General features: G+C 58.7%; 2 protein-coding genes across 2 annotated transcripts; both read left to right on the top strand.

Moving 5' to 3' along the window:
- Positions 1-2,070: 2,070 nt before the first annotated feature.
- Positions 2,071-10,955, top strand: PRELP (proline and arginine rich end leucine rich repeat protein). Its single transcript, XM_030965910.1, has 3 exons — positions 2,071-2,201; positions 7,541-8,486; positions 9,214-10,955. Exons 2-3 carry the CDS (start codon positions 7,556-7,558, stop codon positions 9,390-9,392), a joined length of 1,110 nt encoding a protein of 369 aa, XP_030821770.1. The 5' UTR covers positions 2,071-2,201; positions 7,541-7,555; the 3' UTR covers positions 9,393-10,955.
- Positions 10,956-14,219: 3,264 nt separating this feature from the next.
- On the top strand, positions 14,220-19,716 carry OPTC (opticin). Its single transcript, XM_030965586.1, is given in 8 exon segments — positions 14,220-14,291; positions 15,345-15,592; positions 15,888-16,026; positions 17,481-17,585; positions 17,588-17,638; positions 17,868-18,070; positions 18,776-18,871; positions 19,424-19,716. Coding segments are annotated over 7 exon segments (987 nt in total). The 5' UTR covers positions 14,220-14,291; positions 15,345-15,370; the 3' UTR covers positions 19,595-19,716.
- The last annotated feature ends 3,419 nt before the right edge of the window (positions 19,717-23,135 follow it).

Raw genomic sequence — 23,135 nt, 5'->3', positions numbered from 1 at the left:
CCAGCCTGAGTTGGCACTGCTTCTATTTTGGGTCTGGGAGGCATCCTGCGTATCGCGGATTTTCAGGAGTCAGCTTGCCAGTCTGGGCCACAGGCCCCTTATCTATATACCGGCCCTTTCCCTGGGTAACAAACGTCACGAGCCCCTGTTCCTGATGGCAGATTGTGGGACTCCGTTGGTACTGTCGAATCAGCCCGAGCTGGCCCTGGTGCCAGCTTGGGTCTGGGAGGCATCCTGCGTATCGCGGATTTTCAGTAGCCAGCCGTCAGCACCCAGCCACAGGCCCCTGGGTATATACCCCGGCCCTTTTCCCTGGGAAACAAAACTCTCCAGCCCCTGGGACTGCCACACCTGATGGGGGCCACTGGGACCATGATCCATGAGGGGTTTGGGGTGGATGGAGAGCATGGAGGGGATGAAGGCTCTCCCTGTTGTGAATTAAGGGAAAAATAGAGAAAAAATTTAAAAAAGCAAAAACAAAAAACACACGCACAAAAAAACCCCCAAACCCAAAACAACAACACCAAAAAACAAAACAAAACAGAAAAAAACCCTTAAAAACGCAAAAAACAAAAAGCAGAAAAACCCTCTGATAAACAACCCCTCCCCCCAAAAGGAAAACCAAAAAACAAGAAACCTAAAACCCATGGAACATGTCCCCATGGATTTGGGGATTTTTGGACCTGTTTTGAAAGGAATTAGCATCAAATTCCTGCAGCATCTCCTTTCAAACAGCATCTCCTACCCTTATTGATCCTGGTCCTTCTCCAGCTGGCAAACTCGAGCCTCCATCCCGACTTTTTGTTTGAACAGCCTGGAATTCTTCTGTGGGTCCTCTCGATGCCTTTTCCTCGCTCCCTCTCCATCTACCTGCTGGATTTCGGGCTTGGGATCGTCCTGCTCCATCCCTCAGCAAGGAGCAATCCCCGGTTTTGGGGCAAAAGGAAAAGCCCCGTGTTGGGAATAAACACATTTTAGGCAAAAAGGGGCGGTGCAGAGAGGGGGAATTTTGGGCAAAGCTCCGGTTTCGACTGCCAGGGCAGGAACAGCCCCTCCTGGGTGGGTGCCAACCCTGGCACGGCCGGGATTGGGATTTCGAGGAGCCTGAGCAGCTCGGGTTTCACGGTCCTGCTGCGGATGGAGAGAGGGGGATGGTGGGGAGAAAGGGAGGAGACCCCCGGACCCCAAATCCCAGGGATTCTGGGACAGGGATGGATGTGGGAGGGCACTTCCCGGGGCTGGGGAGCTGCTCTGCCTCCATGGATCCCAAATTCCAGCGATTCTGGGATAGGGATAGATGTGAGGAGGTGATTCCTTGGTCTGGGGGACTCCTGTGCCCCCCTGGATCCCAAATCCCAGCAATTCTGGGACAGGGATGGATGTGGGAGGGCGACCCCCAGGGCTGGGGGGCTGCTGTGCCCCCCCAGGACCCGTCAGAGCTCTGAACACGCAACAGGTCCTGAGTTCCTCTGAGCCCCTCGTGGACAAAAATGTCCCTTCTGGAGCAGAAATGTGCCCCCCGAGCCCTCCCGGCCGTGTCCCCTCGGTGCATTTCTGTTTTCCAGCGTCCCCCGGGCGGGGACACTCAGCTGGTGCCACCTCTGTGTCACCCCCACCCTGTCCTCACGAAGTACCACCAGGATTTAAACCAAAGCCCATCCCCGGCTGGCAGCAAAGCAACCCCTGCACCCCATTTTCCAGGCTCCGTCCGTCCCGACGGGCCGGGAATTCGAGGCGTGGGGACAGCGGGGTGTCCCTGCGGGTGGCGGCAAGGGGACAGCCACCCTCTGCACAACTCCAGCCCGCCCCTGGGAAAGCGGAGCCGGCGGCGAGGGCAGGGCGTATTCCGTGATTAATTAGCTTTGTTTTGAAACAAGGAGCTGCCTCCGCAGCAGCAGGAGGAGGAGGAGGAGGAATTGTTGCCGTGCGCCGAGCCCGCCGCTCTCGGCTGCCAGAGAAAGACGTGATTGTTGTCACCGTGCCTCCCTCCCAGTGCTCCCAGCCCTCCCTCCCAGCCCTCCCAGCCATAAAACCCCCGCGCCCGGCCGGGCTCGCCCGTGGCGGAGCAGAGAGGAGGAGGTGAAGGAGGTGGAGGTGGAGGTGGAGGAGGAGGAGGAGGTGGAGGAGGAGGGAGAGAGAAGCCAGAGAGAAACTTGTCTTGGGGATTAATAGGAGGCAGGAGGAGGGAGAGGTGCACGCAGGTAAGCTCTGGGCAGGTGTTTCCAATCCCAGGCTCTTCTCACCTTGCCTGAGCCTCCCAGCCAGTACTCCACGGTGCTCCTGCCCTCTCCGGCCTCCCTTCCATCCCCAAAAACATCTGCTCTTCCTCCTTTCCCCCCTCTCCTCTTGGTTCCTCTGTCCTGCAGCGCTCTGCAGTCTTTGTTCTCTCTCTGCTCCGGTTCCAGGAGTTTTTGGGGTGGACGCGGGGGAAATTTGGGGTTTGTGGGCTCACGGGGAAGCCCAGGGGGTGTCACAGCGCTGCGGCCACTGCCAGGCGCTTTTTGGGGGGACATGAGGTGCCCTTTGTGTCCCTCACACCCCAAACCCCAGCATGTTGGGCTCTGCAGCCACAATGGGGGCGCTGGGGGCCAGAACTGGAGGAACTGGGGGGGCTGTGCAGCCCAGGACAATCCTTGCCCTGGGGAGCAGGAGGGAAAACAAGCGAGGAAAGGGACAGGCTGAGGGGAGGAGGGACCCCTCCGGAGGCAGGAATGGCACCAGGAGCCTCGGGGGACATCGGGGCGCCTCGTCCTGCCTGGGGCAGGGGCTTGGAGGGGTTCTGGGGGGCTGCTCCCATGGAGTGGAAACAGGGAATTTTGGACCGAACCGGAGCGGGGTGGGAGCGAGCAGCCCCACAGCTCCAACGGGCTGTTTTCTGCCTAAAATGTAGGTGGTAAAGCCTTTTTTTCCCGCCTGGATCGCGCCGAGCATTCCCCGGGAATGTAATCCCACTTTTCCTGCCCGGGGCCAGCTCAGCTCCAGGTGGGCGGGGAGGTGCAGCCCCCTCCCCGCGGGGGTCGCGTTCGGAGCCGGCTCTTTGTCCCCGCTCCGCCAGGAGGAACAAGCGGGAATCGATGTTCGATGTTCGCCGAAATCCTGGGGAAAAAAAAAAAAAAGGAGTTTTGTTGGAAGGAAAAGGAGTTTTGTTACTTGGAAGAGGCTGATCCCAAACCTGCCCTTGCCCGCCGGCTGGAGAGGTTTAGGGAAAAGCAGCTCCAAAGCAAAACATGGGAATTCATCCCCGTGGTGTGCGGCATGCGAGGGCTTGGAAACTTCCTGGGGGTCCTGGGATCTTGCAGTCCCGGGATCCTGTGATCATGGAATCGTGGGATCATGGGATTCTGGGATTTTGGGATTCTGCGATCCTGGGATCGTGTGATCTTGAGATCCTGGGATCATGGGATTCTAGGATCCTGGGATTTTGGTTTTCTGCAATCCTGGGATCCTGCGTTCTTTGGGATCCTGGGATCCTTCAACCCTTGGGATTCTGGGATTATGGGATTCTGGGATCCCGCGATCCCGGCCGTGCTTCTTGTGGCGCCCAGGGCATCCCAGAGCCCTTCCCTGGCCCAGCCAGAATGCGGGAATCGCGTCCCTGCTCCCCGGGGAATGAGGGATCAGCGCTTCCAGCCCGGGAGGAGATCAAAGCGCAGCTGTGGGAGGTTTCCCCTACCCTTGGAAGAGGCTGGGGAGGAGGGAATGAGGCGTCGGAGCCGCTTCCCAGCCTGAGGGAGAAGCGGAACGAGGCGAGGCGGCTGCTTGTGGGGGGCGAGCGGGGCGTGTGTGGGGTCCGGACCGGCGGCGCTTTGGCAGCCAGAATCCGCTTTTGTCCCTGTCCAGCCATTCCCACTGCGTGTGGCAGCGGGATCCGAGCCGGGAGCGGCGCTGGGAAGGGTCGGGACACGCAGGGAGGGAGGAATTGCTGAGACCGAGAGAGCAGGGGAAGGTGCTCCCGGCCAGGGCCGCCTTCCCACGGGAGGAGGGAGCGGAGGACGGGATGAGCCTTTGGGAAGGATCCCAGGAGCAGGGGACGGGATAAGATTTGGGAAGGATCCGGGAGACTCTGGGGACCAGGGAGCAAAGGACGGGATGAGCCTTTGGGGAGGATCCCGGGGGCTGTGGGAACCCGGGAGAAGAGGACGGGATGAACTTTTGGGAAGGATCCCAGGGAACTCTGGGGATCCGGGAGCAGGGGACGGGATGAGCTTTGGGAAGGATCCCGGGGGCTGTGGGGAGCCGGGAGCAGAGGAAGGGAGGAACCTTTGGAGAGGATCCCGGGGTCTATGAGGACCCAGGAGCAAAGGACGGGATGAGCCTTTGGGGAGGATCCCGGGGTCTCTGGCAGGAGCCCAGCGCTGTTGTCGCCGTGTCCTGGCTGAGCCCTGGCGGGTGTCACCGATCCCTGGCGGCAGAACCCAGCCCCGGCTCCAGCCCGGCTCCGCTGCTCGCTGGGAAAGGGTTGGGAAAGGGCGAGAAGCGCGGGGTTGTTGCATCAGGGCTGCGCTTCCCAAGGGACCCCGGCGACGCGCGGGTGACAGCCTGGCTGCCCTCCTTCTTTTTCCACGATTCCCAGCGCTCCAGAGGCGCTGGATGACGAGCTCCGGGCTGGGTCAGGCTCTCGCAGAGACCCGAGCGGTGCTGGACGCGAGGGAAGCCAAGGAAGGAGCTTTGCCCGATCCTTGTGGTTATTTTTATCTCGTTCTGCTCCGACATTCCCGCTCCCAGGCTGGAAAGGGGGATTTTCCCCCACCAGGGCTGATGGGAATTGCGGGAATGTGCGAGAGGAGCTAACAACGAGCTGGAAAGGGGCCCTGCTCCAAGCTTTTCCTGCCTCTCCCAGAGTTTAAATTCCCTTTATCCCTCTGCGGGAGAGGGATCTTGGACAAACACCGGGATGCAGCTGCTCCCTCTCCCCTCACCGCTGCAGGAGGCACCCGAGGGACATCGCGGGGACCTGGCCCGTGACAAATCCCCCTCGGTGACCTTTGCACGGCTCCCTCTCGCCCCGGGGTGGCGGCTTCTCCCTGCCCTTGGCGCCCGTCCCGGGGCTGGCAGCCAGCGCCGCTGGGAGCTGGGGGTTACTGGGATGCAGGGAAGAGAAACTATGCGCAGAGCAAACCCCAGCGGCATTCGGGGCTGGAATTTCCAGCTGTTGCATCGATTTTTTTTTTTTTAATTTTTGGGGTTTTTTTGTCCATTGTAACCGGGATGGCTGATGAAGCAGCTGCCTCCTTCTGGGAAAAACCCTGGGATCTGTTGGGTGCCTTGGCCCTGCAGACCGAGGAGGTGTCAGGGCTGGTTTTATCCATGAATTGAGCCTTTTTTCCACGCCAGGCCGTCGGTTTCCTGAATTCCTCCGTTGCTCCATGACTTAACTTTTTTCCAGTGGCGTGGATTCCTTGTGGGCAGCTGGAATGGAGCTGTCCCATAGTCTGGCAGGGCTCTGGTCGGATCAGAGGGTGGGATTTGGGAATTCTGCTCCTGAAACTCATGCCAGTAAATCCAACTGGGTGGAGAACAGGCTTCCAGCTTTTCCTGGGAGAGCTGGCTTGGAATCTTCCAGGGATGGTGACGTTGTGGTGGCCTCGGGCTCGTCGCATCCCTGTTTTTTTGGGAATGCTTTCCTGCAGTTTGCTTGGAAAAAAAAAAAAAAAGTGGGTCCTGCTTTCTCCAGGCAGGCTGGGGACCAGCACCCCAGGGGAAGGGTGGTGGCAGTGTCACAGGGCTGGGACAGTCCCTGGGGGATGAGGGGTGGAGAAAAGGGGCGGTGTCACCCTCCCGCCACTGCCCGTCTGTGCTGACAGAATTCCACAGGATTTTGTCACTCTCCAGCCAGAATTCCTGGCTCGGGTGGCTGTTCCTGCTCTGTGCTGAGTCCTCAGACATCTGGGATGTCAAATCACCCGCGGGGTGACAGCGCTGCCCTGTCCCCCACCCTGCTGGGACATTGCTGGGCGGCCTGAGTGGATCCAACACGTGGATCACAGCTTGGAGTATCGTGTCCTGGATGGAATGTCACCTCCCAGCTGGAATGTCACCTCCCAGCTGCTCCCTCCCCTCTGCACCGGGCCAAGCTCAGACCTCAGTTCTCTCGGGTGCTTGTAGGGGTTGAAATCCAGATTCTGGAGCAGAGGAAAAACCCCATGGAAAGCTCTGAGATCCCATGGAAAGCTCTGGGAGCGAGATCCATGTGGTGTGGCCAGGGAAGGAGCAGGATTCTGATGGAATGGGAAGGTCACTGCACAAACAGCAGGTCCCCATCACAGATTTTCCCATTTTCCTTGGCACCAAACCTGGAATGTAGAGCCAGGATCACATCCATCCCCAAGCAGGACCTGCTGCAGCTCTGCTGGGCTCAGGATCCGGCAGCTCTGGGCTCTGTTGGCTCCTTCCCTGCTCCTCCCTTCCCCCAGCGACATGCCAGAGCCCTGATGGAAAGCAGCCGGCCCAGGAGGCGTGCGGGGTTAACCGGAGCCAGATGGGAGCCGGCAGGAACAGGCTGGGCCTGCAGGAGGGGTGAAAACAGAATCATTTCCTGGAGAAAGTAAATTCCTTGGAGCCCCAGGAAAGGGTGGGATGGCTCCAAAGGGAGCTGGCGCTGGCAGAGGTGGCCCTGGAAAATGGTGGCCAAGGGGGTCCCTGCGGTTCCTGGGTTGGGTGGGGGATTTTCCCCCTCCAGGGGTGATGGAAATTGGGGAGGTGACAATCCCTCAACCAACCCCTCCCCAACATGTGATGGTGTTCACAGGGGTCTGAGGTTGAGGGAAGAGACGAGGACCTGACTCCATGCTTCAGAAGGCTGATTTATTATTTTATGATCTATATTATATTAAAACTATAGTAAAAGAATAGAAGAAAGGATTTCATCAGAAGGCTAGCTAAGATTAGAATAAGAAAGAATGATAACAAAGGCTTGTGGCTCGGACTCTCTGTCTGAGCCAGCTGACTGTGATTGGCCATTAATTAGAAACAATTAACATGGGCCAATCACTGATCCACCTGTTGCACTCCACAGCAGCAGATAATCAACATTTACATTTTGTTCCTGAGGCCTCTCAGCTTCTCAGAAGGAAAAATCTTAAGGAAAGGATGTGACGGTGGTCACAGGGGTCTTAGGATGAGTGAAGAGACGTAGACCGGATTCCATATTTCAGAAGGCTTGATTTATTATTCTAAGATATATATTACATTAAAACTACACTAAAAGAATAGAAGAAGAAAAAGTTCTCATCAGAAGGCTAGGCTAAGAATAGAAAAGAATGAATCAACAAAGGTTTGTGGCTCGGACTCTCTGTCCGAGCCAGCTGGACTGTGATTGGCCATAATTAGAAACATCCACATGATACCAATCACAGATCCACCTGTTGCATTCCACAGCAGCAGATAATCATTGTTTGCATTTTGTTCCTGAGGCCTCTCAGCTTCTCAGAAGGAAAAAAAAAATCCTAAGAAAGATTTTTAACGAAAAGATGTCTGCGACAAAAGGATTTTTCATAAAAGATGTCTGCGACACCCAACCCCTCTCCTCGTGTCCCTGCAGGAAATCACCCAGACCATGAGGGCGGCCCTGGCGTTCCTCCTTCTGCTGGCGCTGGCGCTGGTGGCGAGCGGGCAGCGCCGCAAACCGCCCCGCAGACCCACCCGGCCTCCCTTGCCCTTCGAGGAGCCCGTGGAGCCCACTGAGCTGCCCCCTCCCCTCCCTCCGGGCCCCCCGTCCGTGTTCCCCGACTGCCCTCGGGAGTGCTACTGCCCGCCCGACTTCCCGTCGGCGCTGTACTGCGACAGCCGCAACCTGCGCACAGTGCCGCTGATCCCAGCGCGCATCCACTACCTGTACCTGCAGAACAACTTCATCGCCGACCTGCCCGAGGAGTCCTTCCGCAACGCCACCGGCCTCAAGTGGGTCAACCTGGACAACAACCGCATCCGCAAGGTGGACAGAAAGGTGCTGGAGAAGCTGGAGAACCTCATCTTCCTCTACATGGAGAGGAACCAGCTGAAGGAGGTGCCCGCCTTCCTGCCGCCCAACCTGGAGCAGCTGAGGCTCAGCAGGAATCAGATCTCCAAGATCCCTGCTGGGGTTTTCAACAAGCTGGAGAACCTGGTGCTGCTGGACCTGCACCACAACAAGCTGAGCGACGGTGTCTTCAACAAGAACACCTTCAAGGGGCTCAAGAACCTCATGCAGCTCAACCTGGCCCACAACATCCTGAGGAAGATGCCCCCCGGCGTGCCCAGCGCCATCCACCAGCTCTTCCTGGACAGGAACAACATTGAGGACATCCCCAGTGATTATTTCAAGGAGTTTCCCAACCTGGCTTTCATCCGGCTCAACTACAACCAGATCTCGGATAAGGGGCTGCCCAAAAATTCCTTCAACCTCACCAACCTGCTGGTGCTGCACCTGGCCCACAACAAGCTCACCAACGTGCCCTTCATCAGCCCCAAGCTGGAGCACCTCTACCTGAACAACAACTCCATCGAGAGTGAGTTTTTTGGGGAGAAAAACCTTGGAAAAGTAATTTCTCACCTGGTGGGATGTGATCCCTTCAAAGGGGTGGGATGAGGCGGGAGCAGCAAGGGTGGAGGGAGGATCTGCGTGGAAGGGGAGGAGCAGAGTGAATCCCCCCTGGTGCTGCAGGACTTTTCCCAGCTGTCTTCTTTAGGGCCACCTGCCCTTGGAAGGGCTCTTCCCTGGGAAAATCAGGATATTTAACGAGGAGAGTCTGGGCACAAGTTTTAGGGACGGATGCCAAACACACGGCTCGGGATGGTGAGGGAACGTCCCAGAGAGGGGAAGGAACGGGGAAGACAAGGCTGCCATGGAGGCAGAGCAGCCAGGGATGTCCCACACCATTCCTTGATGTTTTTTTGGGAAGCTCGGGGCTGGCTCGGCGGGTTCCGGGGGCGGAGTGATCCCTTTTGTCTCCGGAATGCCACCGCATCCCGCGCTGCGCTCCCGAGGAACGTGACCTACTTCGCTCCTGATCAAAAGCCAGATTTTCCTGGGATTGTCCCTTTCGGCGACAAAACAACCTCAATTTGGGGTTCAATAACAGGGCGGGTTCAAAAATCCCTATCCACATTCCCTTTTCCCTAACCCCTATCCCACTCTTCCTCTTCTCCACATTTCCTTTTCCCTAACCCACCGCTCCTCCTCTCCACATTCCCATTTCCCTACCCCTCACCCCTCTGCGTCCCCTGTCCCCGCAGAAATCAACGGCACGCAGATCTGCCCCACCTCGCTGGTGTCCATCCAGGATTTCTCTCCCTCCGACCTGGACAGCGTCCCCCGGCTGCGCTACCTGCGGCTGGACGGGAACCTGCTGAAGCCGCCCATCCCTCTGGACCTGATGCTGTGTTTCCGCCTGCTGCAGTCCGTGGTGTTTTAGCCCTGCCCCGCCTCTCCCAGGCCCGGCTTTGCTCGGACTTTTCACACACGTGGGACCCTCTCTCCTCCCTCTCCCCCTGCTCACTGCCCGCCTGATCCCTCTCCCCGTCCCCCCTTTTCCTGCCCAGCGGGGACACCGGTGGCTCCTTGGGGACCGCTTTCCCCCAGTGCCACCCCTGGTCACAGCTCGCTGTCCTTGTCCCCCGGCTCCGCCTCTCCCTTGGTGCCCCACAGGGTTTGGGGTCGGTCCAGATGGAGCCGCTGGGCTCGGCGTGTGTCCAGCACCATGAAACATTCCTGGTTGGATTTTGGATGGGATGAACTGGAGCTGAGGGTGGTGGGGTCCGTGGAAGTGCAGGGAGGATGGACAATCAGGCCATCCCAGGGGATGGGGACACTCCTGTCACCCACCCTTCTGGAGAGCTTTGGCTCCACATTTCTCCAGAAGAGGATCTAAATCCCCATCCTAGAACTGTTCCATGGGGTCACAGCCCCATCCCAAAATCCTGATTTCTTCCCTGTAAAATCTGGGAACCAAGGACAACATCCATGGAATAACAGCTCCATCCAAAAATCCTGCATCCGCATCCATGGGGACACAGCCCCATCCCAAAGTCCTGCATCATTCCCTGTAAAATCTTTGGGTGCAGAACCACATTCATGGGGTCACAGCCCACCCCAAACCCCTGATTTCTTCCCTGTAAAACCTAGGATCAAGGGCCACATCCATGGAATAACAGCCCCATTCCAGCATCCTGCATCTTTCCCTGTAAAATCTGAGGATGCAGGGACAGATCTGTGGGGTCACATCCCCATCCCAAAATCCTGCACCTTTCCCTCTGAGATCTGAGGCTCCAGAGCCACATCCACGGCTCAGTTTCCCTCTGGAGCCACACATGGCTGGGTTTTACCCTTTTTTTTTTGATTAGAAATAAAAGGAAGGGAGAAGAAAAGGGAAGAATCATCCTTTGGAAGGGCTATTTTTATCCCTGCTCTTCCCCATCCCCACATGTATCGCTTCCCCCCCCAATAGCTGTACCTGCATTTATTGGGTGTCCGGGTTTAGGGGGGATTATTCTCTTCTTTTCTTCCTGAGTCTCAGGATTTGGATTTAAAGGCCGAGCATTAGAGAGGAGAAAAAAAAAAGAATCAAAATCCAACTGCAATGAGCATTAAATAAACCAAAGAAAGCTCCTTTGTGTCCAGCCAGCAGAACTGACCCTTCCCAGGACGGCCACGGAAGGCCACCGTGTCCTCCTCCCTGCAGCTGGCACAGGGGTGCTCCCCTTTTCCCATTAATTAAAACCTCCTGCTAATTAAGGAGGGTTTTCCCTGATGATAAAATCTCCTTTGCAGCTCTCCCTGCTGTTGGGTAGGGACAGGTTTCAGCCCTAAACCCGGACAGAGACCCCCCTGGATTTATATATATTTATATCTGATGTGTATATAGACTGGTAGAATGTACAGATATTCCCAAAGCCACCTGCACCTCCCAACCCGGCAACTTTATGGGATTTTCACTCCCACTCCCTGCAGCAGTGGAAATAAAGTCATTCACAAGGGACCCTGAGCCTCTCCCTGATCCATCCTCGCCTTCCCCAGGGGCTGCTTCATCCAAAATTTCCTTGCCTGGGGATGACTCTTCCAATGTTTTTGGGGGTTTTGGGGTTTTGGCTGGAGGGATGCTGAATTTGGGAAGGAATTCTTGGCTGGGATGGAATTCCCAGAGAATCCCTGGATGCCCCTGGATTCCAAGCCCCTGGGCTGGTGCAAGGTGTCCCTGCCCGTGGGGTGGGGATGGGATTTGACCCCAAACCTTGACCCCAAAGCAGGGTTTGAGGGGTTGGGCTCACAGCCCTGGTGTCCAAGCAGGTGTCACACCTGCAGGCCAGGTTCCTGCCCCACGTCCTTCCCTAATGAGCAGCCCTGCTAATTAGGAGAGGCTCGTCTTGGCTGCAGCTCCCAGGGCTGTGTCACGCTGGCAGGAGGTGGCACTGAACATCAGGGTGGGTGACAGCCATGAGCTGCGCCCATGGCCCCAGGAGAAGCCCTACAAACCTCCCTGGGGTGAATTTCATGGAAATCTCCAAGGCTGCTCTCCCACCCCTGGCAGCAGCTGGGATCTGTCACAGGGTTCCAAAATCCGGGATGCAGGGACACATGTGTGGGGTCACAGCTCCATTCCAGCATCCTACATCCTTCCCGGTAAAATCTGGGATGCAGGGACACATCTGTGGGACAACAGCACCATCCCAAAATTCTGCATCCACATCCATGAGGTCACAGCCTGATCCCAGCATCCTGAATCCTTCCCTGTAAAATCTGGGATTAGGGGCCACATCCATGGGGTTACAGCCCCATCCCAAAATCCTACATCCATATCCATGGGGCCACAGCCCCATTCCAGCATCCCACATCCTTCCCTGTAAAATCTGAGGATTCAGAGACACATCTGTGGGGCCACAGCCCCATTCCAGCATCCCACATCCTTCCCTGTAAAATCTGAGGATTCAGAGACACATCTGTGGGGCCACAGCCCCATTCCAGCATCCCACATCCTTCCCTGTAAAATCTGAGGATTCAGGGATACATCCACGGGGTTACAGCCCCATTCCAGCATCCTGAATTCTTCCCTGCAAATTCTGAGGATTCAGGGACACATCCGTGTGGTCACATCACCATCCCAGCATCCTGCATCCTTCCCTGTAAAATCTGGGATTCGGGGTCCCATCCATGGGGTCCCAGCCCCTCTCCCAGCCGGCAGCAGCGGGATCGGGCTGGGCTGGGCTGGGCTGGGCTGGGTGGGCGGTGGCAGCGGCTCCTCCTCCTCCTCCTCCTCCTCGTCCCCTGCGCCGCTCCCCCTGCGCTGCCCCCCGCGATTCCCGAGCGGAGCGGGAGGGCGGCAGCGGGGGAAGGTGTGAGGATGTGGGATGGGCCGGGGGGCCGCTCCCGGGGGGGGGCCGAGCGGGTTTGTGCGCGTTTGTGCTGTGCAGAGCACGCACACAGCCGCCCCCCACCCCAATCCCGCTGTTTCATAACCCCGCTGTGAATCCCCCACTGCCAGGGGGGTTTTCCCTGCCCGGGGATGTCGGAGCCATCTCCTCACCGTGCCCCAATGAGGGGAGCGGTGCTGAGCCCCCTCTGCACCCACACTGGCTCCCCCTCCCCAGAAAAACCCAAAACCTCTCCGTGTGTGAAGGTTTGGGATGCTGAACTCCCCCTGCACCCACACCGATTCCCCCTCCCCAAAAACCCCCAAACCACCCCAAGGATTGAACCCTTCACTGTCCTGGGGACCTTTCACCCCAGGGAACTCCACTGCCCTTTGGGACCCTTCACACTTGGGGACCCCTTCACTCTTTGGGACCCTTCACCCCCGGGGATCCCACTGCCCTTTGGGGTCCTTCATCCTTGGGGACCCTTCATCCTTGGGGATTTCTTCACCCCCAGGTACCCCTTCACTCTTTGGGGACCCGTCATCTTTGGGGACCCCTTCACTCTTTGGGACCCCTCACCCCCAGGGACCCCACTGTCCCAGGGTACCCTGATCCAGCCTGCCTTTTCCCACCCCCCAATCTGTCACATCGGCTCCGTCCCGGTGCCCACCGAGCCGCCTAATGAGGGGCTTAATGAAGATTAGCGGCCGCTAATGAGCGGGGCCGTCCTGGCCAGGGGGGGACACGGCGGGGGCTGGGGGGCTGCGGGGGTGTCCCCGGGGAGCTCCGGGTGTCCCCGGGGGGCTGGGGGGCTGGGGGGTGTCCTCGGCCGCCCCCCCCCCTCCCCGAGCAGATGGGTGCTCCGGGAGGGTGGGTGGGTGCGTGGGGGGCGATGCGCCGCTGGCGACGGGAACATTTTCGCGGCCGTGGGTGGGTGGGTGGGCACGAGGCTGCCCAGGAGGGGCTGCCATTCTCGTCTGCCCCTCCCGGGGTGTGCCAGCCCCGCGGTGACATCCCCAAGGAGGGGGGTGGCCTCCCCCCCGCAAAGGACAAAAGGGGCATGGGGGGTTTCACACCCTGCCCCAATGAGGGGAGCTGTGCTGAGCCCCCCTGCACCCACAGCAGCTCCTCCTCTCCAAAAAAACCAAAAAAACCACCCCAAAGAATGAAGGTTTGGGGTGCTGAGCCCCCCTGCGCACACAACAGCTTCCCCTCCCCAAAAAACCCCAAAACCACCCCAGGGAGTGAATGTTGGGGGTGCTGAGCCCCCCCTGCACCCACAACGACTCTGCCTCCCCCCCAAAAAAACCAAAACCACCTCAAAGAGTGAAGACTGGGGGTGCTGAGCTCCCCCGGCATTCACAGTGGCTCCTTGTCCCCAAAAAACCCCAAAACCACCCCAGAGAGAGAAGGTTTGGGGTGCTGCACCCCCGGGAGGAGAACGGGGCTGGATGAGCTCAATGTCCCCATCCATCGCTGCCCTGGCGGGTCTCTGCAGCCCCCCCAAACCCTGGGCTGCTCACTGGGGTCCCCCGGTGCTTTGGGGCATCCCTGGGGCCGGGCACAGGCGGGAGTCCCCCTCTGGTGGCACCTGCTGGGGTGGCACTGGCTCTGTCCCCAGCGCCCCTGGAGACACCCGGGCGGTGTCGCCGCTCGCTCCCCTCCGATCCCGCCCCTCCCAGCCCCTCTCAGCTCGGGCTGCTGGAGCGGAGCCACCTCCGGGCTGGTGGCCTTGGGGACAATGTAAGGACCCAGCAGGGGACCGCGGGTTTGATTGGCCGCGTCCTGCCTGTCCCCTCGGCCAGACCCCCGAGCTGCCCCTTCCTCCTCCTCCTCCTCCTCTCCTCCTCTCCGTGCCTTAAAAGCCCTTCCCAAGCCCTTCCCAAGCCCTTCCCAAGCCCTTCCCCAGCCCCTGCAGCCCAGAGGAGGAGGAGGAGTAGAAGAAGAGGAGGAAGGGACAGGGGGTACGTCCGTCCCGGCCTCGTTTGGCTCCTCCAGAGCCCCCCCGAGCTGGGGCATTTGGGGGATGGGAGGGTTTGGGGGAGTGGAGGGGGCTCAGAGCGCTGGGAAAGGGCAGATCTGGGGGAAACCAGCAGGAATTTGGGAGCAGCGACCTCAGGATGGAGTGAAAAAAATTCCGGGCTGAGTGGTGGATTTGGGGTTTGGGACTTGGGATTTGAAATTTAGAGATTGGAATTCGTTATTTGGAGCTTGGAATTTGGGATTTGGGATTTGATTTGGGATTTGGAATTTGGGATTTGGAACTTGGGATTTGGGATTTGATTTGGGATTTGGGATCTCGCCCTGCTCTGCCGTGGGTGTCCCACGGGAGGGAATTCTCCTGTGGGAATGGGTCCTGGTGGGTTTGGATGTGGAGCTGCCAGCACTGGGGGATGTCCCCGTGCTGTCACACGGATCCCGTGGCCTCTGGCCCGCCAGGATGTTGGAAAAGCAGATTTAGACCGGGATTTAGACCCGGATGTGGGACCAGAAGGGGGAGCAGCAGTTCCGGGGCTCCTGGCGCTGGTTCTCCTCGGCTGCTGGGCTTGTTGGGCTAGGGGCCGGTTCCGCCCGTCCCCACGAGGGCCGTGACCCCCTCATCACCCCCCGACCCCCTCCGCACCCCCCGGGGCTGGGAAAGCCGGGCAGCCCCGGCAGCCCCGCGGGGCCTCCCCTGCACAGCCGAGCGTGAAATGCGCTGAAAAGGGTCACGGAATGTCCCCTCTGTCTGTCCCCTCCCGAGGCTGGGGCTGTCTGTCCCCGCTACCCCAGGGTTGGGGGCTGTCTGTCCCCCCCGGGATTTGGGCTGTCTGTCCCCTCCACCCCAGGGCTTGGGCTGTCTGTCCCCTCTGGGTTTGGGGCTGCCTGTCCCCCCAGGGCTGGGGCTGTCTGTCCCCCCAGGGTTTGGGGGCTGTCTGTCCCCTCTGGGTTTGGGGGCTGTCTCCCCCAGGATTTGGGCTGTCTGTCCCCTCCTGGGGTCGCCTGTCCCCCCCACCCAGCCCTTGGTGACATTCCAGGTCCTGTGACCCCGGCCGGGTGCAGGATGTGTCCCCTGGGCTGGCTGGGGGTGGCCACCCTGTGCCTGGGGACACTTTGGGCTGTGCCAGCCAAGGACAGGAGGAAGGTGGACAAGGCCAAGGCTGAGCTGAGCCTCTTTGAAAACCTGGATTTGGACAACTACGACGTCACCTTGGAGAGCTACGGGGACATCCTGGACCTGAGCAACTACGAGGAGCTCTATGAGTACGGGGACCTTGTCCCCAAGGTGAGGGGGACACAGGAGAGCCCCTGGCTGCATCCTGGGACGGGGATTTGGTGCCAGGGACGGCTGTGGCACTGCAGGAGCAGCAGCCCTGGCAGCTCTCCCAGGACTGGGGAAGGTTTTACCAGAGCCAAACCCCTGCCAGCTCTTGGATGTGAGGATTCCTTCATCCCTCGGGGCCAGGAAGGCCGGGAGGGTTCCTTGGAGAGCTTTCCAAGAAGGGATTAATGACCCTGACTGGTGCCACCCACCCCAGAAGGGACAATTCACCCACACTCACACCCAGCTGTGTTTGCAGATCGAGGTTGGCACCTTGGCTCCCCGTCCCAAGGACCCCAAAACCCTCCCAGAGCCGGCTGAAACCACGGCTGGAACCCCAAAACTGCAGCCCCCGAGCGGTACTGGCCCCGTGCCCCCAGCGCCCATCCCCAGCCAGGGTGAGTTGTGTTCCCTTGGGATTCATCCCCACGTCACACAGGTGGAATTTTGGGGAGAAAAAAGGGAATTTTGGTGCTGCCAGCAGCTCTTCACAGGGTTTTGGGGTTGAGTCTGCTCACAGGAGGGCTGCAGAGAGAGAAATGGCTGGGAAAAAATGAACTCCAGCAAAGCAGCGAGGCTTTAATGAGCAGAGGCTTCGCGACGGTGGCAATTAGATTAGTGACAATTAAAATCCTGCAGCGAGGATAAATATCCTTATTCCTTTTCTGTCACTCCAGGACGGGAAAAATTAAGTGGGAGGAGAAAGGAAATTGGCGCTGAGCTGCTCTGAACCCCCCCTCGAAGGGGTTTGGGAACCCTGGGGGAGAGGAGGGGGATCAGGTGTGGGGTGGGTTTGGTTTTACCCCTCCTGCCCCCCGTGCTGGGGCCTTGGGGGCAGCTGGGACAGATTTTTCTCGATCCAAAAGAATTTTCTTGAGTTCTGCTTTCCCCAGTGGGAAAATTAAGGGGGTGAGGAGAGCTTTGGGTGTAAAAAAAGATGAATTTAGGGGCTTTAAACTCCCCTCTCCTGCTCCTGCACTTCATTTATTTACGGGGTTTTTTTGCTTGGAGTTTCTGGCCCTTCCCTGGAGAATGCAGGGCTGTGACAGCTCTGGGTGCCACCAACTCCGTGTCCCCATGGCAGGGTGGGCAGATCCCAGTGTTCTGGGGTTTTCTATGGGGTCAGGGAGCTGTGACAGCTCTGGTATCGTGGATTCTGTGTCCCCACAATGTGAGCATGTCCGTGTGCTGTTCTGGGGTATTTTATGGGATCAGGGAGCTGTGACAGCTCTGGGTGTCACAGATCCACGTCCCCAGGGCAGGATGGGCTCTTTCTGCTCTTCTGGGGTATTTTATGGGGTTGGGGGGCTGTGACAGTTTTGGTGTCATGGACTTTGAGTCCCCACAGAGTGGGCACATCCTTTTGATGTTCTGGGGTGTTTTATGGGGTCAGGGAGCTGTGACAGCTCTGCGTGTCACAAACTCCATGTCCCCATGGCAGGGTGGAGAGATCCCAGTGTTCTGGGGTACTTTATGGGATCGGGGAGCTGTGACAGCTCTGGTACGGTGGATTCTGTATCCCCACAATGTGAGCACGTCCGTGCGCTGTTCTGGGGTATTTTATGGGGTCAGGGAGCCGTGACAGCTCCGTGCATCACAGATCCATGTCCACACGGGGGGATGAGCTCCTCCTGCTGTTCTGGGATATTTTATGGGGTCAGGGAGCCGTGACAGCTCCGTGCATCACAGATCCATGTCCACACGGGGGGATGAGCTCCTCCTGCTGTTCTGGGATATTTTATGGGGTCAGGGGGCCGTGACAGCTCCGTGCATCACAGATCCATGTCCACACGGGGGGATGAGCTCCTCTCGCTGTTCTGGGGTATTTTATGGGGTCGGGGCTTGTTTGCAGGGCTGCCCAGCTGCCTGCTGTGCCTGTGCCTGGGCAGCTCGGTGTACTGCGACGACGCGGGGCTGGAGCAGATCCCGGCGCTGCCCCCGGACACCGCATACCTGTACGCCGCTTCAACCGCATCGGGGCCGTGCGCGCCAGCGACTTCCGCGGCCTCGGTACGTCGGGGTCACCGACAGGAAAACCCCACCTCTCCAATCACACTGGACAAACCAACAGCCCATCAAATTTCTTTCCCTCCATAAAAGAATGCAAAACAATAAGTTATTTACAGAAAGCGTGTGAGAAAGTTCGTTACAAGAATGTAAACATTAGAAAATCTTAAAAAATCAGGGAGACAGGGAATAAACCACCCTGGCTTTGTCCCTGTTCTCCTCCTGCCCTCAGAGAAGCTGAAGCGCATCGACCTGAGCAGCAATTCCATCTCGTGGGCGGACGCGGACGCGTTCCGGGGGCTGCCCAGCCTGCAGGAGCTGCTGCTGCCCGAGAACCTCCTGACGGCGCTGCCCGAGCTGCCCCGCGGCCTCGTGCGCCTGGACGCGCGCCTCAACCGCATCCCCAGCGCTGGGCTGCGCCCCGAGGCCTTCCGGGTGCGCCCCACACCTGGGGAGGTTCTGCCAGACCCGGGGGGATGCGGGGGTGGAGGGAGGGGAGAAGGGGTCAGCTCCAGGGGGTCAGCACCACGGGGGTCAGATCCAGGGGGGTCATCTCTGTGGGGTTCATCTCTATGGGGGTCATCTCTGGAGGTTCATCTTTAGGGGGTTCATCTCTTGGGGGTTCATTGGTTCATTTCTAGGGGGTTCATCTCTATTGGGGGTCTTCTCTTGGGGGTTCATTTTTAGGGGTTCATTGCTTCATCTCTTGAGAGTTCATCTCTATTGGGGTTCATCTCTAGGTGACTGATCGGTTCATCTATTGGTGGTTCATCTCTAGAGGGTTCATCTCTATAGGGGTTCATCTTTAGGGGGTTCATCTCTGTTGGGGTTCATTGGTTCATCTCTATTGGGGTTCATCTCTAGGTGACTCGTTGGTTCATCTATTGGTGGTTCATCTCTAGAGGGTTCATCTCTATGGGGGTTCATCTTTAGGGGGTTCATTGCTTCATCTCTGTTGGGGTTTTATCTCTGTTGGGGTTCATCTCTTGGGGGTTCATCTTTAGGGGATTCATTGGTTCATCTCTTGGGGGGGTTATCTCTGTTGGGGTTCATCTCTAGGTGGCTCATTGGTTCATCTCTCAGGGGTTCATCTCTAGGGGTTCATCCCTATTGGGGTTCACCTCTGTCCTCTCCCCACAGGACCTGAAGCAGCTGCAGTTCCTCCATCTCTCCGATAACCAGCTGGATTTTATCCCGGTGCCCCTTCCCGAGAGCCTGCGCTCCCTGCACCTCCAGGTGGGATGGGGTTTACCTGAGTTTAGCTGGTCCTGGTCCTTGTTCTTGTCCTGGTCCTGGTTCTGGTTCTGGTTCTGGTTCTGGTTCTGGTCTTCCTCCTCATCCTCATTGTCCTGGTCCTGGTTCTATTTCTAGTCCTTTTCCTAGTCCTGATCCTGGCCCTGCTCCTGGTTCTGGTCCTGGTCCTTTTCCTAGTCCTGGTCCTGGTCCTAGTCCTGGTCCTTTTCCTGGTCCTGGTCCTTTTCCTGGCTCTGGCCTGGCCCTGGCCCTGATCCTGGCCCTGGCCCTGTTCCTGGTCCTGGTCCTTTTCCTGGTTCTGGTCCTGGCCCTGGCCCTGATCCTGGTCCTGGTCCTTTTCCTGGTCCTGGTCCTTTTCCTGGTCCTGGCCCTGGCCCTGATCCTGCTCCTGGCCCTGGTCCTTTTCCTGGTCCTCATCCTCCTCCTCCTCCTGCTCCTGCTCCTGCTCCTGCTCCTGCTCCTGGCCCTGGTCCTGCTCCTCCTCCTCCTCTCCCGCTCCCTGTGACCCAGCTCCACCTCTCTCCCCCCCTGCAGAACAACAACATCCAGACGATGCACGAGGACACGTTCTGTGACAGCCAGGAGCAGGGCCAGATCCGCCGGGCGCTCGAGGACATCCGCCTGGACGGGAACCCCATCAACCTGAGCCTCTTCCCCAACGCCTTCTCCTGCCTGCCCCGCCTGCCCACCGGCCGCTTCTCCTGAGCCCCCAGAGCTGCAAGTGCAGGAAAATGCTCCCAGATCCCATCCCAGAGAGCTCAGACCCTGCTGCTCCATGGAAAATGTGATTAAAGTGGAGGTGTTCCACCCCAGGGTCAGCTCAGTGCTGGGGCAAATGCATAAAATAAAAAATAAAATGAAATAAAGATTTGAAAATGCATTTGGGAAGGTACCCATGGATTTGGGATGGTATAAATGGATTTGGGATGGTATCCATGGATTTAGGAAGGTGTCCACAGATTTAAGAGGATATCCATGGATTTAAGAAGGTACCCCTGGATTTGCGATGGCATCCATGGGTTTGGGATGGTATTCATGGATTTGGGATGATACAAATGTATTTGGGAAAGTATCCATGGATTTAGGAGTGTATCCATGGATTTGGGACAGTATCCATGGATTTGGGAGGGGAATCCCTGGATTTGGGATGGTATAAATGGATTTGGGATGTTATCCATGGATTTAGGATGGCATCCATGGATTTGGGAGGGCATCCATAGATTTAGGACAATATCCATGAGTTTGGAACCGCAGAGAACCCTGGAGATCCACCAGCCCCACCAGTCCCACCAGGATCTCCCTGGGCTGGAGCTGAATCCCCCGGGCCCATCCCGGTTTTCCGCAGCCAGCAGGAGCTGCCCAGCGCTGTGGGATATTTTCCATCTCTGATGGATTCATCCCTTATATTTTTATCCACGTGTAAGGAACACGGCGAGGGGGATGACACATCCCTGGAGAATCCAGAGCCCTGAACTGAAACCACGGAGCTCAGCCCACATCCTCAGAGCCCGGGGAGGCATCCGAAGGCGGCTGGAGAAAACCTGGGAAGAAGATCCAGCTCCTCATCCATGGGGATGGTGTGGGCACCTCCTCTCACCCCTTTTCCATGCAAAACCCAGCCCAGGCGTGGATTGTTGACCCAAAATCCTTGGGAAAATGGGAATTTGGAGTTGTTTTATCCAGAACTGCAGGATTTGTTGCCGCTGTTGTTGTGTCAACAGCCTACGGATCTGCTGCCCCCTCATCCTCCTCCATCCCACCCACCCTTCCAACACCTTCCCACCAGCCTTTATCCCGCTGATCCCATGGGATGGAGCCCCCAGCGCCCCCCTCCCCAAATCCAGCCCCACCTCTGCCCCTGCAGAGCTCTGGAAAAAGTGGGACCCCCCTGTCCCACCGTGTCCCACCCCGTCCCATCCTCTCCAGGGCTGAGGGGACCCCAAAACCACCCAAGGCGCGACAACCCCCCTAAATCTCAACTCTCCCGCAGCAAATCCCGCTCAGAGCCGCTCATTTCTTTCGGAAAAGTTGGGATTTCTGCAATTCGGGCTCCAGCAGGAGGGAATTGTCCGGATTTTCTCCACCGGTCCCTTCGCGTTGGTCCCGCTAGAGGGCAAAGGCAGCGCCGGGAATGTCGGACCTTCCCTTCGGAGCGCTCTCTCTCTCCCTCCTGGAGCCTTCGGGGATCCCGGGAATGCCCGCGGGGATCGGGAACAGCCCGGGAAGGATCCGGGGAAGGGCTCGGGGGAGCTGCAGGGGCTGGGCTGCGGCAGGAGGGTGAGGGCAGTGAGGGGATGGCGCCCGGATTTACAGAAATCCCAAATTTCCGAGCGCAGCGAGGGGCTCTGGGGGGCTCTGCTGGGGCAGAGTTGAGGTTCAGGGCGGGTGTCTTGTGTGGCTTTTGTGGCCCTGTCACCTCCAGCGAGGAGGGAGCAGGATGGGGCCGAGCGGAGGCTGTTTTGGAGCTCAATTATTGATTATTGGAGCAGTTATTGATCACGCCCTCGTGTCCTGGCTGGGAACCGCCACCCCCTCCTGCCACTCGGGACTGTCCCCAGGCGCTGCTGGAACACCGGGATCCTGTCCTGGAGCAGCCAGGAGGGCACAGAGCCCTCCGCGGCGCTGCCATCGGGGCTCTGCATCCCTGTCCTCGCCTCCATCGCTGCTGCCTGGCCCGGGGAGCGTTTCCGAGCGGATTCCTGGCTCTGCCTCCCTCCTCCCTTGTCGCTGTGCCGCTCAAGGTCACCTTCCCTCGGCGGGGCTGGGCTGTCACACATTGATCGCTCGGCTCTGGCAGCGCCGGCTCGCAGAGCCCCCGCCAGCTCAGCATCCTGCGGCTGCTCCAGATGGCCCCCGCCCCCTGCTCGCCTCCTCTTCCTCCTCCTCCTCCTCCGCCTCCGTGCTGCCCTCCCAGCTCCGCTCCCAGCCCCACAACAGAGACGGAATTTGGGGGATTCTCCAAATGTCCCCGCAGAGCGGGACCCGCTCCCTCGCTGCCCCTGCGGGAGGTGGCCCGGGGGGTGTGGGGGGAGCTGGGACAGCGGGTGACATCCCGGGGACACAGGGACTGCGTGTGACACCCCCGGGGGACTGTGTGTGACATCCCGGGGACGCAGGGACTGCGTGTGACACCCCCGGGGGCTCAGTGTGACACCCCTGGGGACTCTGTGTGACATCCCGGGGACACAGGGACTGCTGTGACATCCCGGGGACACCCTGGGGGGGACACCCCGGGGGCTCAGTGTGACACCCCTGGGGACTCTGTGTGACATCCCGGGGACACAGGGACTGCGTGTGACACCCCCGGGGGCTCAGTGTGACACCCGGCTTCTGTGTGACATCCCGGGGACACAGGGACTGCGTGTGACACCCCCGGGGGACTGCGTGTGACATTCCGGGGACACAGGGACTGCATGTGACACCCCCGGGGGCTCAGTGTGACATCCCTGGGGACACTGTGTGACACCCCGGGGCTCAGTGTGACACCCCCGGGGCGCGTTGACATTCGCCTCCTGGGGACTCTGTGTGACATCCTTGGGGCACTCAGTGTGATAAACCTGGGGACTGCGTGTGACATCCCTAGGGACACAGAGATTGCGTGTGACATCCCTGGGGGGCTCAGTGTGACATCCCTGGGGGACAGTGGGTGACATCCCTGAGGGACTCTGTGTGACATCCCTGGGGACAAGTGTGACATCCCTGGGGACAAGTGTGACACCCTTGCGGGACTTCGTGTGACACCCCTGGGCCACAGCGCGTGACACCCTTGGGGGACTCTGTGTGACATCCGTGGGGGCTCTGTGTGACACCCTTGTGGGACTGCATGTGACATCCCTGTGGGCTCTGTGTGACATCCCTGGCCACAGCGTGTGACACCCCTGGGTGTGTCCAGGAGTTCCCTCCATCCCCTCAGCAGCTTCCACCTCCAGCTCCCCATTCCCAGCTCCCTCTCCCTTCTCCTCACCCAAATTTCCTCTCCTTTCCCCCCACCAGGAGTAGCCCTGTGTCCTTTGGCCACCACGTGGGGACAGAGCTGTCCCCTGGTGTCCCCTTGCAGCTCAGGGATGTGACACTGCAATCAGGGAAGGACCATTGGACTTTTCAGCCTCCTGGGCCCTGGAAAAGCTGGGAAGATCCCTCAGAATGACCAAAACCTCATTTTCCTGCCCCAATCCCAATGGGGTCATTGCTGGAGTCATTAATTCCCCCTGGGATTAACAAATTATTCTGTTTATTAATGGTGCTG

Source organism: Camarhynchus parvulus, chromosome 26, assembly GCF_901933205.1.
Source record: "Camarhynchus parvulus chromosome 26, STF_HiC, whole genome shotgun sequence".
NCBI lineage: Eukaryota > Metazoa > Chordata > Aves > Passeriformes > Thraupidae > Camarhynchus > Camarhynchus parvulus.
The sequence above is the reverse complement of the archived record's forward strand: the minus strand, read 5'-3'. Positions and strand labels throughout refer to the sequence as shown.